General features: G+C 41.5%; 1 protein-coding gene across 3 annotated transcripts in view; it reads right to left on the reverse strand.

Moving 5' to 3' along the window:
* Positions 1 to 19: 19 nt before the first annotated feature.
* The window catches only part of LOC136432472 (autophagy-related protein 2 homolog B-like), a 35,356-nt gene continuing 19,065 nt past the window's right edge, over positions 20 to 16,310 (reverse strand). The window contains exons 25-44 of one of the 3 annotated variants that reach the window (XM_066423784.1): positions 15,981 to 16,087; positions 15,537 to 15,629; positions 14,024 to 14,097; positions 13,480 to 13,547; positions 13,092 to 13,250; positions 12,325 to 12,436; positions 11,640 to 11,774; positions 10,820 to 11,043; positions 10,339 to 10,558; positions 10,106 to 10,154; positions 9,546 to 9,687; positions 8,840 to 9,007; positions 8,139 to 8,240; positions 7,519 to 7,582; positions 6,196 to 6,388; positions 5,754 to 5,823; positions 5,371 to 5,453; positions 4,744 to 4,865; positions 4,233 to 4,534; positions 20 to 3,732 (exon numbers count right to left, since the gene is read on the reverse strand). In XM_066423784.1, the coding sequence (XP_066279881.1) occupies positions 3,499 to 3,732; positions 4,233 to 4,534; positions 4,744 to 4,865; positions 5,371 to 5,453; positions 5,754 to 5,823; positions 6,196 to 6,388; positions 7,519 to 7,582; positions 8,139 to 8,240; positions 8,840 to 9,007; positions 9,546 to 9,687; positions 10,106 to 10,154; positions 10,339 to 10,558; positions 10,820 to 11,043; positions 11,640 to 11,774; positions 12,325 to 12,436; positions 13,092 to 13,250; positions 13,480 to 13,547; positions 14,024 to 14,097; positions 15,537 to 15,629; positions 15,981 to 16,087 (2,721 nt within the window). In that variant the 3' untranslated portion in view covers positions 20 to 3,498. The remainder of the gene's footprint in view (positions 3,733 to 4,232; positions 4,535 to 4,743; positions 4,866 to 5,370; positions 5,454 to 5,753; positions 5,824 to 6,195; positions 6,389 to 7,518; positions 7,583 to 8,138; positions 8,241 to 8,839; positions 9,008 to 9,545; positions 9,688 to 10,105; positions 10,155 to 10,338; positions 10,559 to 10,819; positions 11,044 to 11,639; positions 11,775 to 12,324; positions 12,437 to 13,091; positions 13,251 to 13,479; positions 13,548 to 14,023; positions 14,098 to 15,536; positions 15,630 to 15,980; positions 16,088 to 16,310) is intronic. The other 2 variants (XM_066423786.1, XM_066423785.1) reach the window with 2 other exon arrangements.

Below are 16,310 nucleotides of genomic sequence, written 5' to 3' on the forward strand. Positions count from 1 at the left end.
GTAGCAACAATATTCAACATAACTTTAAATCTGTTTATTTCAGTTTGTGAAGCTTCTGACAAGTGACTTATGTACACATCACCTATTGCTTTACAGTGACATACAAGCAGACAAGAAAGTGTTATTGTTTTGTTATTCGTTCCTAGGCAGGGTATTCTTACCCCTTGGCAGTAGCAACCTACCCCACAGACAACTGATCACTTATATCAAGTACTGATATGGCCATGTTGTTAGCTGGACATGGCATTTTGGCTACCGGTACCACAAGCACTTTCACACTGAAAGCTTTATGATAGCATATTATATACTTGATAGAATTGAGATTTCAAAATAATAGAAAAAAAGCTTGCTTCAATTACATTAATGTACACTGTGCATAATATGTATATCACAATAAAACATGATTTATATACATTGGAACCACAGCACAATTCAGCATCTCCTTCAGAGGAGGGTATTGCAACTTGTCCCCTGTTCACAGTTGCTAACAATACCATTAGCTGGCACTGACACTGTTTCACAGGCTTTCATTGTTTAAACATCAGTTATATTCATAAGCTTAGGGGAGGCAACAAGTATTGATTCAGAAGTGTACCTACTGTAAGGTACATCAAGCAGTTTACTAGACTGAAAAAACAAAACAGATTCATCAATCTAATTTTCTTACCTTCAAACATGGAAGATATACAGATTGACGTAACAATGTATTGTATTGTCAATGAAGGTAAGACATCCAGGTAATTGGATACTAAATACAAAAGTTACTCAAGCATCTGGATAAGTTTACAAATGGTCAGATGTTTCAGACACCATCCGCTGGCTTTCATCAGTGACTGAACAGAATCTGATGTCTAACAGGTGTTTAACCAAAACTAATGATTTGATGTACAGCAACTGTATCATCTAGAGAATACAGTACAGAACAGATAGCCAACAAGCTGTGACACCCAGTTAAAAGAGAAGCATGCAACAGACTGTAGGATTGCACAATATCTGACACAGCTCCAACTCAGGCTACAAATAATGATGTTACAGGATGTCATCCTCTTTGTGTCACAGAAACATGAAAAAAATCATGACAACAAAAAGAAGTTACCATACAACATCCTTCATAAAAACATACTGATGAAGGCCATGGTAGTAGTAGCAATCCACTGCTATGCTAGTACTCTCCAAGCAGACCTTGGTGGGGAAGATTGTGACCCTTTTATCATATGCCGTTTCTGTCCGCTCTCCGACAGAACACAGGGCACAGGATAAAAAGGTCACAATCTTCCCCACCAACCTCTGCTTGGAGAGTACCATGGTAGTACCTTGCATACAATTGTTTTATCACGTTCTTACTGTTGACAAATTCTTTCCAATGAAACCTACAATGTCATTTACATTTTCTGAAAAAAAGTAACTCTCGGGCAATCAGTATATAATAAACAACAGTGACACACTATTTTTGTTTACAGAGTCTAAATTAGCAATACTAAAATTGGTCCTATGTTTGAACACTTGGTGATTGTTTCAATGGTTGCCGAAAATATGCAAATTTCATGCAGATAATATGCAGCAGTTATGCACACAAGAATTTGGAACAAATATGTATAAGATCCAAAGGTACAAAATGCAATGTCACAGCACTTTGTCATTTGGGGCTTAAATTCCAAACAATGGTACACTATCCAGAGTCCATGTTGAAAAAATGTCACTTTTAGGCTGTATGAACAAAAAGAGGTGAAAACATGAAAATGTCTGATGAAATGGAGTTTTGATTATCTTTCCCTTCAGCATTACTTGCAACTAAGCAACTAAATATCACAGATGGTTAAGACAATGAGCACTTGCATATAATGCCCTGCTAGATACTGTACAATGCAGGCCATAATTAAAGGTTTCATAAAACATTGAATAAAGGATATAACGTTGGGTAACATAAATTCGCGGGGTACTTAAATTCGGGATTTTTCGAAAAAGGGTGTTTAGGGATATGTGCTAGATGCAACATCAGTAATACCGCTAGAAATGCAAACTTGACAGACTAACGCATTCAGAACACTGTCTGAAAAGCTTCGATAACCATGCATTAGAAGTTGGCTACGTCAAAAACTCTCCGTCCCTTATTGTCACAGTCTGAGGGCTTCGTGGGAGAATTATATGTACATAGTTGTTCGCTGGTTTATAAGACAAATGTCACATCCGCTTCCTGCTAAACACAATTATTTACAAGACAACTTATTAGAATCTCTTTTGCTAACCTACAACTGGACTCTAAGTGTGATTAATCATCAAAACGCCTCTTTGTTGCTACAACCAATGGCTACGGCACTACGGTGAATTTTCCCGCCGCCATATTCGTTACCCAGAATCCTGCTATTCGGCAGACGACAAACGTTTGCGAGGAACACTTTTTTGTCTAAATGTTGTGTGTGATAGTGGACTGATGGCGATATTTTCCTCAAAGTTTGCTCTTAGCACAAGCAGAAACACATGGACATAGTAGTATTACCATTTCTACGGCATCCAGCTAACGCCCCGATGAATAATGTACAAATTTCCATGACGGTGGGGGTGAACTTTGAGTGACGTTCTACCGACTCAACACACGGGTTGTTCCCGAAGGCCTGATGCGTGCGGTACGGCCGTTTTTTCGTGTATGTTTTTTACTTGGACACGTCTATATCCATAGCACTCTCCTCAGGCCAAGGATGGGACGAATAGCTGCTGTATAAAATGTGATTAGCGGTAAGATATTCAAGACGAATCTTCTCTCCCGAATTAATGTGCCCCCCCTGTCCGACAGCACCGTCATTGTGCGTGCGGCGGACGGTAGTTTGAAGTTGAAATATTATGGTGTCAGCACGACTAGAGACAAAATCTACCATACTTCCGAAAATAATTTCATCAGGTTGGTAGAATATAGGATATAGGAGGCAAAAGCGCCACCTACATCGGCTACTTATAGCGGTGAGAAACAGCACTCCAGTCAGAAGCTCTGAAGAAGGTGTCTGATAGATACCGAAACGTCAGCAGGTGAGATTACCTGGTTGTGTACAAAGAACCTCCTATATCCAAAATCTACCATATATATGATTAGTGCAAACTTTAAGATAGTACATGATACTGACAGAATGATAGAAAGAAAGGATGGTTTATTGTTCTGCTAGATTGATTTCAGTCAACCATTATCGGAAAAATCCCGAATTTATGTTACCCAACGTTACAAGTCATGTTTGAGATTCATCCAAATATCTTTGACATCTACATGTTTTTGGGGACATTGCAATATGAAATTTTAATAACAATATCACTTATACAAAATGTTAAAGTACAGTTAAAACTATGCATATAAAAGCTTGTAAAGTAAGGTATCATAAAGCAGCTGACAAAGTACACCAGTTTGGTATGTTCAATTCTGTCTTTTTGTCTAGTAGCCTTGAACAATAGTTCCCTTGACCTAAAAGCAGCACAATGGTTCACCGACATCAGCAACATTTGGACAACAAAAAACTATTTTTGCTCCTCCGACCGCCACTTTTCCGAGGCCTCGCGTCGAGCGTCCGGCAGGAACTGGTTGCGAACGCCCCCGATGACGTTTGACGTGGCCTCGGTAGCCAGGATGACGGGTTTGACCATGGTGGGGGGGATCTGACGCAGCACCCCTCCCACGGCGCCTGTCACGCCCTTCTGCTCGTGCTGCTCCGCTGCTACACGGTAGATGGTGTGGGCTGTGTCTGTAACACCCTGGAGAGAAATACAACTTGTCTTCAGAACAGCAATCACTTAATCAGCTTTATTACATTGAAATCAAATGTTTTACAGCACTTTTAGGCATTTGCTTGCCCTACTGTAATATAAATTCATATTGGAAAACAGGGGAAGTAGACCTTTAAAAATGTCAAAAATTTGTTTTTTCCTAGAACTATTGGGGAGTGGAACTCATTGCCACCAAGTACAGTATGGGCATCCTCACTAGGATTTAGGGTTTAAACAGTGCTTACAGCTAGATGTGCAAAAGTTAGGTGTGACGTCTCATTGTGTGCAATATAACCAGCTGCTGTCATACCATATGTCTGCGAAGCTGGTGTGTTACTCAGGAAGGCAGTTATAACTTATACATGCTACTTATAACACAAGCGAGTCTTCTGATTTCCTTATCTTTTTGGTGAACATTTGAATTTTGATACTTGTCTAATAGTATAGAAACTACAATGCACATGTTCAGGCTTTCCCTGTTGCCTTACCTCCCTGACCACATTGTAAGCCTTCGTAACGCCCTCCCGAACATCGGCCGGCTGTTGAGCCATGCGGTGCTGGATGAATGTCCCCTGCCCCAGCTTCCTGACGCTGGGTCCTGATGACAACATGTCGTACGTGAACTCCGCTGCCGTCTGGATGGACTGAACCACCCGGTTGGTCAGCTCCAGGGTGGCCATGGCGGTGGACGTAGCGAAGGAGCTCGCCCCTCTCTGGAGACCTCGGACGATGCGACCGTCCTTGCGGTACTGTTCAATTGGCAGCCACACCAGGTCTACTATACCTTGGACTGGAGAGAATATCAAAACAATTTTTCATACATTGGAACTTGCTGCCTCTTTAAAGTGCACAGAAATTTTGATGGAAGCAAAAAATGATAATACTAAAATGTTGATGCCGATGCAGTTTGAAAGTCTTCTTACCAAGAAATTTTAGTCGTGTGTACCAGTCTTAATTCTCATTTGAATAAAATGTATGTCACTGAAGAAAGTGACTTACCTATTTGTACTAGAGAGTGCATGGGTCCTACGCCACCCAGGATTCCTGGAAGTTGGTTTTTCCTGATGTCCTCGCCCCACTCTGTCACAGCGTAGGCCACCATCTTGTCATACCCCAGCAGCCTGTGCAACCAGAGAAAAGGTTTAGATTTTATACATTGGGAGTGCGGAATCAATGTACTATGCACTATACAGACTACAAAAGTCTGGAAAAGGTGGGATGGTATGGTCTACTGGGCTAGTCTACCCTGCCAGGCTACCCTCTATGGGCCCCAAGGCTATGCATGAAAGTTTTGAGGCCAAACCCCCATGCATAGCCTTAGGGCCCAGAATGAGTAGCCTAGCAGGGTAGCCTTGCCTGGTACACCACCCCACCGTTTCTGGAAACCCTTTTGGAGTTGAGTGAAATACAAATGTAGGATCTGGAGAAGAATTCTTACCGCAGACAGGATTCACAATATTCATCTGTATAAACACACTTAAGGGTTCAAGCAAACAGTTAACTGAAAAGGCCAATTGAGGGAAAATTACCAATTCTGGGCATTTACAATGCTAAATTCAAAGTGTAAGATATGTGAGTTACTTAAAACTTTTGCTTGGCTGCTGGTTTCATTCAAAATCAACTTACCCGTGTCTATAGTTGAGTCTTCTCAGCTTCAGCTCAGAGTTGTTGAGTTGACTGAGTCCTAGCAGCAAACCTGCAAATGCACCCTACACAAGGAGGACATTTATCATAAAAGTTCAGTATCAGTTTCAGCATTAAAATCTTATATCTATGGCAATGAAAACATCAAAAAGTGTTTTGTTATCTAAGCGCAGTGTGAAGACTAGCCGACTGCTGCCCACCCGTGTCAGGGACCCCAGCAGCAGTATAATCAAATAATGAATACTACTACTACTACTACTACTACATTGCACATGATTGCTGGCTCTTGCACGTGCACTAGGGAATTAGGTTTACTAATAAGACATATTAAAGACACTGGCTTGATGTGAAGGAGTAAGACAAACCTGTTCCATGTCTACCCTCTTCCCGTGGTAGTCTAGTCTGATGGGCACCTCAGGAGAAAAGGTGAACTCTCTGGAACCAGATACAAACAGATTTATGCAAATCATATGTAAATGTTCTCATACTTCATTAGCAGCATTAGGAAAAACAGAGCAACGCCTGACCATTGTTGTACAAATGGAACGGATACATAGTAACTGCAAAAGGAAAAATTTTTGTGTGATTTCATTTTGAGGGAAAGTGTGCACTCCCAGTTGTTTTAATTTCGTGGTTGAAACAAGGAGGTAGACAGGTAGAGGACGGAATAAACATTTTGCGTTGGTTTTAAATTTGCCATGAAAACCACAAGCACAAAATCACCTTAAAAACATTTTCCATTTACAGTATGTGCGCAATGGAGACTACAAAGTACATATTGTTGCAAAAACAAGAAGGCACACTAACCTGAAGAAGATAGGTCCAGCAGGACTAGAGTCTGACTGCCCACTGCCCCTGGAGGAGGTCATGCTGGAGTCTGTGCCCTCTGCCCCTCTGACAGGATCTTCACCCGCCACATCAGTGAACAGTGGTGACCCCACCAGCATCACCGGGCTGGGAGGGGAGGCCGCCAGGGGACTCATACTGCTGTCTGGTACATCTGGGACAACAAAGGCAACAACTTCTGTCAGCAATAGAGTGGATGCAACAAACCTCAAATGCAGGTACTCGTACATGTATTCCTTAAGAAAATCTCTTTTTTTTAATAACTACGGCCGCGTGGCGCGTTGGATACACCCGATCCCTCGATCTCGGAAGTTAAGCAACGCGCGGTCCGGACAGTGCTTGGATGGGAGACCAACCAAGGACGTCCGGATTGCTGTAGCCTCACGAAGCTTTCCACGAAATCGTCTTCCGGGAGGGACGTAAAACGGGGGTCCCGTGCTCGAGGAGGTGCCTCGAACACGTTAAACAGCCTCATTACCCTACACATTGGGTACCTGCCTGTGGCACTGGCTGCAAATACACCTGATATTATTATTAATGTTTGCCTTGATCTACACTGTGTACTTTGATTTCGCAGCTGCATTATGAAGACATACCACATATACAAAATTTAATGTACATGACATTGTATCATGCCCTGACTGTGTACATGTATTTGCTTACCTAGGCCAATATATATACATGTATATCATTATCATAATGGTGTTATCCAAAAGAGAAACCATGTCATAATGTGAGACGTACTATTCTGTTATATTATGTATCGAGTAATGATGTTACATTAGTACACTTACCGGAAGTACAAATAGTATGTAGTTGTTAATATTCCATGTTATTTGCCATACATTGTACCTGATGCAATTGATGTGCAATAAACTTGACATGACATAACTTGACATGACATATTGACCCAGGGCTCGAAATTCATTTTTGGAAATAGGTGCACTGGTGCACCCAACTAACAAATTAGGTGCACAGAAAGAATTTTGGGTGCACCATAAAATAATGTTGAATGTCAACAAAAGTTTAATGCTCTTAAGAAATTTAATCTGTAATTCTATAGCTAACTTCAAAATTTCACAAATACATCAAATGAAGTACAACTTTTACAAAAGGTTCTATTGCTTTTTCTGATACTTATATTTCAAGAATATTCTGTATACTAGTGTACAATAGTACCTTTACCCTATAGCCGACACCCACAGTAAAAAATTAGGTGCACAGCTCCAATTTTGGGTGCACACAGGTGCACCCACTATTTCGAGCCCTGTATTGACGACATACCAGGGCAGGTGCCAGATTCATCAGCAAGCTCTAAAAAGAAGTCTCTCAGGAAGTTGATGGCATCCTGTAAAAAAACAGCAAGAAAAACATGTTGAATGTTTTCCCATATGAGATTTATTTCACTCATCATATTGTAATACTTACAGCATAACTCATTAGGGAGAAATGTAACTTCTTCCATGTTGCTAAAGAAGAAGCAGTGCAAAATGTCACCATAACATGTGGTGTAAGTTAGCAAAATCAGCATAGACTCACAGTGACATAGACCAACGCACATGCAAAAGAAACTACACCTCTAGTCTACAGAGAAGATCTAAGACTGCGAGACCTTTGCTGAGAGACTGAGTGAATAAAGCATCAGAAAGTGCATCTACATGTATGTTTGGTGTTATTTACCAAGTGGTAGAAGAACATTACGAGACCAGATAGGACTCGAAACATGGTGTCAGAAGTGGGATACAAACCCATCCCCAGTAACTTTCTGTAGAGAGCCCCGGATACAAATATGCAACACTGAAGTAGCCACTGAAGTAGCCATTTGGCACATGATTCCCTACTGGTTACAGAGTTTGGCAGAAGGGAGAAGGTTAAGACCTGTTTGGATTTACAAGGAAAGGTACCTGATCTATGTTAAGTCTGAGAGGCAGGAGGGAGACCCTGAGGCAGCACTCCTGGGCCTTCAGATGGGGGTCTGGTCGGATATGTAGGGCCTTGATCATCACCTACAGAGGTCAACCAGAACAACACATCACAACATTTACAAAATGCAACTTCTTAATATCATAGCATGGCAAACACTCCATTTTCTCCATATCACAAAATCAAACTTAAATGCATTAACAGTTATGTATCAGACAGTAGAGGAGAGGGCAAGTTTCTTTCATTTGTTTTTCCTTCTGACACCCCATGTCCACTAGAGGCTGTGACCAATGAGCAACCAAAATGACTGACATAGCACTCATCAAATCTCATAGACAAACAACAGATTCTTTACACTTTGCATGTTTTGTTGTCTTTTAAATCATACTTTTGCATTTTGCATCGTATTCCAATTATGAAATCAAGGGTCATATGCATTCAATTTTGGTGGCTCAACAGTTGCTTAGCAATCGTGGAAAAGCCTTCTATGCATCAAACTGGTACACTTGTACTTAAGAAATACCACCTGTTCTTGATATTCTAAGATCAGTGATTACTTCTTGTTTGCAGTTGAAACAAGGTGGCTTTACTTGGAAGTGAAGAGGTTACCGCAAAACCGTAAATCAAACCACTGCAAACTTAAGTTAACTGCATTTACAGTAAACTGGACAGATTGACTGACCATGTTGGCGTGAGCCTGTTTTGGCCTGGCCTCGGAGGTGTACTGATACAGGAACTTGTTGATCTGTGAGGAGGCCAGCCTGTCCCTGATCTCCAGCTCCGTGATGATCAGCACCTGGCGAGATGCCTGCTCCGTGTCCTCCGGGAACACCTCGTGTTGTAACCGCACCTGCAACATGTGCCACAGGATGGTTACAGGTGAAATTAGAGGAGTCACGTTGGTGTGTTGTTCCACGACCTCATACCTTCACCTGATGTTAACCTTTTCACACACACACATATGTACTGTGCAATTCAGCCCCTATGGCTGCAATACATGCTTTCTTACAATCATGTTGTTTTTGCATTTTATTGTGAAATAAACCAGACTGAGTCTACTGCTACTACTACTACTATTACTACACACACACACACACACACACACACACACACACACACACACAAACACATATAATCTATGTACTGTGCAATTCAGCCCCTATGGCTGTAATACAATCATGCTTTTCTTATAATCATGCTATTTTTGCATTTTATTGTGAAATAAACCAGACTGAGTCTACCGGTACTACTACTACTGCTACTACTACTACTACTACTACTACACACACACACAAACACACACTCACACATACTCACACACACACAAATTGTGAAGGTAACTTGCAAGGATGTACATTTGTTTGATATAAAGTTTTGCAGATTCTGACCTTGTTCATCTGCAGCTCCACATGCACGTCGGTGTTCCTGCCCGGGCCCCCCCTGGCCTGCCAGCCCAGCCGCCCGTGTCTGCTGTAGCTGTCCCTCTGGGCACCTGCCTTAGCTGGAGAGTGCTGAGGACTTCTCACATACCTACACATACAGCAAAGGTAGCAGGAGTCATTCCCTTATCAATTTGTCTCTGTATTTTAAAGCAGTCTATAACAGAACGTTATGATAATACCATATTCGTAAATTTTACAGAGAGCTGCTGTTTAACGTTGCAGCATTTGCTTTTGATATAGATTAACAAGGATAGCTGTTGATTTAACATCATAGAGTATACACTATTCAATAATGTTTGTCTGACATTTGCTAATAAAGTTATCTTATAGTCTGGTGATTGAGATTCCAAATTTAAGACGGGAAGTGCATATTGTAGCGGCTGAGTCTCTTTTGTACTCTCCTCTTAAGCAAAGAGACTAGGCAGCTATGATAATAGGTTAACAAGATGATGTGATGGATTATCTAAAATGTTTGTGAATACAGATAAGTGAGATATGATACATACTGCATGTTGCCATGTGTTGGGCTGGGGCTCGCACTGCTGGAGCGACTCCCTTTGGGAAAGGAAAGAGAAACCATGAAGGATTGCACTCACTTGCTCACATTCTTACAATATGTCACTTAGCCTAAAAGTGGAGAAACTATCATATGGTAACCTCTAATCTATACCAAGATGTGAACTGAGAAAGAGTAAAAACTTGGGCAAATGTACAAAATTCAGTGGAAATACATTTGTACCTTTAGCAGCTGTTCTATCGTGTGGCTTTCCAAAGTCGGAGCCTCCGTACATGTGCCAGACTACAGACATCTCCCTGAGGGTGTACCTCAGCACGGCCGGGGGAAAGTGGTCGGGGGCCTTCAGCAGGTCCGACTTCCCCAGCGGCTGGCTGAAGTGGTTATCTTCCACCTTGATGGCTTCTTCTGTCAGCACACGGACCTCGGGCTCACCGTGTCTAGGCTAGAAGTGGGACAATAATTTCTTTTAAAATGATTTTTCCCATTGACGCAAGCATTAAGAATCCTGTTTATAGTGACCACCTGTCAAACATAGACCAGATTTTATTAGCTTCTTAGGTACTAACAGTTTTAACTGTGTCAATTGCAAAGTTGTTATAATAGTTTTTGGTTTTAACAGCTTTTCTAACTTTCTACTGAAGACAACACACATTCCCAGCATGATAAAAAAAGGGCTGCACTATGTATAGTATAAGCTGCTGACCATGATGCCAAGTCCAGGGTCATCGATGATACAGAAATCCTCATCTCTGTCATCACCCCAGTCGTCCCCACTGTCAGCGGCACTGCCCGAGTCGTCCTCGGTCGCCACAGACGAAGGTGGGAGGGGGGCGTGGGGTTGGCCATTCTCATCTGGGAACAAGAACATGATGGAGGGTGGGGACTGGGTCAGGCTAGAGGGCTCACTGCCGGGACCTGTAGTCTGGGCTAGGTGGAGACAGTAAGAGGTACAACATCACCCCACTGCCACTGACTGGATCAAACCTGTCTGGACTTGCAAGTTGATGACTTTAGACCAGGGCTGTCTCCAGCTTTGAAATTTTGTCCGTCCCACTCATTGGAGGCCCGAGGCAAGAGCCAACGGTGCTTGCAAAACTAGGGGGTCCGAGGGCATGCTCCCCCCGAAACGTTTGGAAATTCATCTCTCTGAAACACATTCTGAAGCAAATTTGATTCAATTGGAATTTGTAATCCTGGCTTGTTAATTTTCATTTTTGTCTGTCATTTTAAGCTTTTATGTTTCCATGTCGTAAAGTTCAATTTTTTTTACAGACAGGGTGAAATTTTTGTCCGTATTAACAAGCAAATTTCCTTCTTGGGACGGAGGGACCAGTCCTGGAGACAGCCCTGCTTGAGACTTAAGAAAATTTGAGAAATGATACAAACAGACAACATCAGAAAAGTTGATAGTAACATCTCTTTTATATGATTGTGCGGATCAAAGTGTGCCATGCAATCATGAGAAAGGATGCAAGGAGAACATGCACAAAAAGCTACCACACTACATGTGTACTGGCACACACCCGGAGTGGTCTGATATGGCACAGCAGTAGAGGATGCATGGAGAGAGGAGGAAAGAGGTCTCCTGTCCGTGGACAGGGCCTGTGGTGTAGAGACAGGCTGGGACTGCAGGGCCGTGCTGGGGTCCACACCAGCTTCTGTAGTGGGAATGTGTATGACATCATGTGGTATCCTAGTAGTACATACCTTAGAACAGAAGGAGCCCATACTGGCTTCGTAGATTTCATGGTATGAGGGACACAAGGTAAGGTAAAGCAGTCATTCTCAATTGAGGTGAAGCATGATGCTTTTTCAAGTACTAGTAGCTAGTGGTAGTGCAATGTGGTTTTGCCACGGCTCTCGTTTTTGGCCAAGCACACCGGGTCACCCCTACTCTTCTCGATAAGTGTGTTGGGTTCTTTGATACAAGAATCAACCCATACAGTTCTGATCAGCATTTTTCTTACCCATAATTTTCTTGCCTCTTACCTACTTATTTTCAAAAGGGTGTTGTGATGATTTGAGTTTTGTTGGATATTCATAAAATCAAAAGGCTCCATACTTTAAATTCATGCCCCAAAAATTTGAGTTGTGCCGTGTTTCTGGGTGAGGCTTTATTCAATGCCCATTGTACATAGGAGAAGTTACCCTATTTCTTTTCTATGACAGTCTTTAAGGGTGAGGCTTAACTCTGATTAAAGCACCTACCACCATTGACATCCCATACGTCCATCATGGCTTCAGCCATCTGGTCCTGTACATGGTCCAGCACCTGGGGGATGGGGCTGTCCGAGCGAGGTCTGGACTGGGAGGGCTGTCTCTGGAGGGACAGGCAATGTGACAGTTCAGGTGTAAGTACATGTTTCAATAGACTTTCAATTAGCAGTTCGACCAATGAGAGAATGGCAATTAGCAGTTCGACCAATGAGAGAATGGCAATTAGCAGTTCGACCAATGAGAGAGTGACAGCAGGTCTATCAGATAGCTGCATTTTCATATTTTCATTTTGCATTTCTTCATCTTGGCGGAGGTGGGCGGGGCTGTGGGATCAGTCCATTAGCAAGGCTGAAGGTTCAGATGCATGACACTGTAGCACATACAGTTGGCTTTTGGTCACGACACATTAAATACAGAGTGATTATCTGCCCTGATAAATACAAGTGTATAATACATAGCTTTAGGACCATTGAACAACAATGGACCGACCCAAACTTGTTTGAACTAGCAAAGCAGAAGGTTTGGAGTTTAAATGCATGATATTGTAGCATAGCACATCCAGATGGCATTTCCTCCTGGCTAAGTGATTATGTACCCTGCTATACATCATTTACAATGTATAGATTGCTTCAGGACCATGGAACTTTACTTAACCTTCAGCCCACTAAGGTAGTTATCTGGAACCAAATTTGTATTGGCTATTGGGTAATGCAGCAGGGAGAAGGTTAAAGACTGCTCCTGAAGCCATCTAAGTGTACCTTTCTCCTGATTTCCTCACTAGACTCCATCTCTTCCACCCTCAGGTCCCCATCCTCTGCCATGTACTGCAGCAGAGCCGTCAGGGCGGCGAGCGAGTCGCTGCAGGTCCGGATATGTAGCATGTTGTTGGAGGCCTTCAGGTCTACCCTGGGCTGTTTCTAGTGGAATGTGTCCAAGATAGAAGTTTTAAGTTGACAGCTGGTCTTGATTTAACAGAGTGTGTACATGTGCTACAAATGCAAAACTCTTTTTCAACGATTGCATCCAGCTGTACACAGACAAATGAACCATCAGTATCACCATGCCCAGAGTCTTCTAACTGTTAGTAAGAATCACAACTGTCTTAAGCATCAGTATTTGAGAAAATATGTCAGCTGAGCAACTTACTGAGTCACTGCCTTCGTTTAAGGTCAGCTTGAGTTCAAACAGGCCCATGTCCATCACACAAACATAGTCTGGGGAAAAGAGAAAACATCATTAACAACCATGTTCTACCGGTAATGAGTTTCACCAAGGAGGTTTTATATGGTTTCACATAAACTATGTTGTCTCAACTGTGCTATATAAACAATTTTATTCTCCAAAATGAGTGCTTAACTGCTATATCAGAAGTTCCAAGGGGCACGAGAATTGTAAAAAGAATTCTTCACTACACATCGCACTATTATTATTTTGTGGTTTTCTCACCATGAATATGTGTTTCCTATGCATCACTACTATCCTACAATATGGTTTCAACTGTGAACTTAAAACACTGTGAAAACCCCCTTTTCCCTTTCACTGCGAGTTCACAGAAATAGAGGCTTCGGAATTTAAATCAAACCTTGTCACATCTTACAGCCAACAACTTTACCTAACTTTGACTAGAACATAAAAATTCACCAAACTCAAACTTTGACAAAGACACAATACAAGACAGTTTTGTACTTACTTCTCTTTAGGTCTACTGGTCCTTGGTCCCTCACATTAGCAGACAGGTACAACGCAGAGTCATCTACGATAAATCTGCAACAAAGTCACAAGGGATTTTGTTCTGGAATGGTGAAATGCCAAAATGCCAAATCACTGTGCTGTAAATGATTATGTACAATAATTCTTGTAAGTTGTGGTGACTTCAACATTTAGACAGTTAAGAGCAAATGTCTGTAAGGATCAAACAATGGTGGCAGGGGTCAAAAAATCGATTCGGCTCATATTTTGCACAGTGATAGTACTTGGCCCACTATCCCTCAAAATAACTTTCTTTTTGCTCAACACCGATTGTTGCCATGGCAACGGGCCAAACAAGTTTTGGGGCCATTTTCCCTGATTTGGGTATGTCAAAAACATGAAAATTGGCTCATTTTAGGACATGATTACGAGCAGATGCTTGAATCTAACGGGAAAACAAAAACTGGGCTAACAAGAGCAACTATTCAGCTTTATAAGAATAGCTTTGAAGTTTTCAGAAATTCAAGTTGAAGTGCTTGGGCAACCTCAAAACAATACAGTGTTTGTGGCTTGTGAAAAAAGGTCATTTTGTCCCAACTTTCAAACGCTGTAAGTCCAAAAGTGGTGTTTTGTTTTGCTTCAAATTTACATCATATATACATCCAAGTTGTAGCTATCATGTATCAGTTTTCAAATTTTGGTATCTTTTTTGGTTGTCACGTAACTGTCCTCAGAAGTAGGTCATTTTTTATGTTTGACGAAAAATATGATGTTGGGCCATATTTAAAGCCCAATATATGGGAAAGTAAAGAAGTGATCTGATTTAAATTCATGTCAAAGGTAAACCTATGCATGTTCTATCAAATGAATGGTTGCAAAGGTTGGTGTCTTGTATCGTTGCTGTGTACTAGTCCCTAAAAGTAGGCCATATTTTCGACATATGCGGAAATCAACATTTTGGGCTAACTTTGAAGACCTGAAGATGTCAAAGTAGGATGTTTTTTCAATTCAATCTTTAATCAGAGGTACCCCTATGTATTGCCTATCAAATGAATGGTTGCAAAGGTTGGTGTCTTGTTTTGTTGCCATGGACTTGTCCCTAAAAGTAGGCCATATTTTGGACATATGCGGGAATCAACATTTTGGCTAACTTTGAAGCCCTGAAGATGTCAAAGTAGGATGTTTTTTCAATTCAATCTTTTATCAGAAGTACCCCTGTGTATTGTCTTTCAAATGAATGGTTGCAAAGGTTGGTGTCTTGTTTTGTTGCCATGTACTTGTCCCTAAAAGTAGGCCATATTTTGGGCATGTGTGGAAATTGATATTTTGAGTTATGTTTGAAGCTCTGAAGATGTCAAAGTGGGATGTTTTTTCAATTCAATCTTTTATCAGAAGTACCCCTGTGTATTGTCTTTCAAATGAATGGTTGCAAAGGTTTTCATGTTTTGATAGTTGCTCTTTTTGTTATATACAATCAGGCATTAAAGAATTCTGATGACTTGATGGAAGATTACCTTAATACAGAAATAGCAGAATCTACAACAATATTGCTGGATATGCTGAGTTTCTCCATGGTGAGCATGGCCCTCATTGGCAGATGGACTGGTCTGTAGAGAAACAAAAGAAGAAAATCACGACCACAGCATGTCCAAAAGATCATCATTTCAGGGTGTTATAACTCCTATGGAGGAACCCCTCTCTTGACTGACTCCAGTCTTTTCTGAGTCTCACAGAACATGAGAAAACCAGAAGTTCCACTGCGGTACTGTAGAAAGCTACTAGGAGGCCCATTATTGAACTTGATCTTTGTAATTTCAAACACAAGTCGAACTGTAAATTTTCAACACAATTCCTTGACAAAGACTTGGACAGTCAAATTTTTGCTTTGGAAATTACAGTCCAACTTTCTTTACTTTCAAAGACAAGATAACCAGACAAGATAACCATGTGTGAAGTACCTGTAGTCTACAGCACAGCCCAGCAGGTGGATATGCAGCTCTGTCAGGATGTGTGGTAATGTGTAACCTAAGATAGGGTAGTCTTCTACATCCAGGAAATCTATCATCTGTAAGGAAACATGAAATAAATTATTTTCATTTTTCTTCTTCTGGTGACGTTAGAAGAGGAATGGCTCTCTGGACCTCTTCCAGAAGAGTCATGACTGTCAAAAAGAGTTTTGAGTCCACTGTTGGTGAGCACGCTCATCTTCATTTTGGTTAATATCTGTCTTCTCTTCCCCCAAAGAAGCACGCTTGTAACACATCTCTCTTGATCTCTTTCTCCAGGTA

The sequence above is a fragment of the Branchiostoma lanceolatum genome, chromosome 4 (genome assembly GCF_035083965.1).
Source record: "Branchiostoma lanceolatum isolate klBraLanc5 chromosome 4, klBraLanc5.hap2, whole genome shotgun sequence".
Classification (NCBI taxonomy): Eukaryota; Metazoa; Chordata; class Leptocardii; order Amphioxiformes; family Branchiostomatidae; genus Branchiostoma; species Branchiostoma lanceolatum.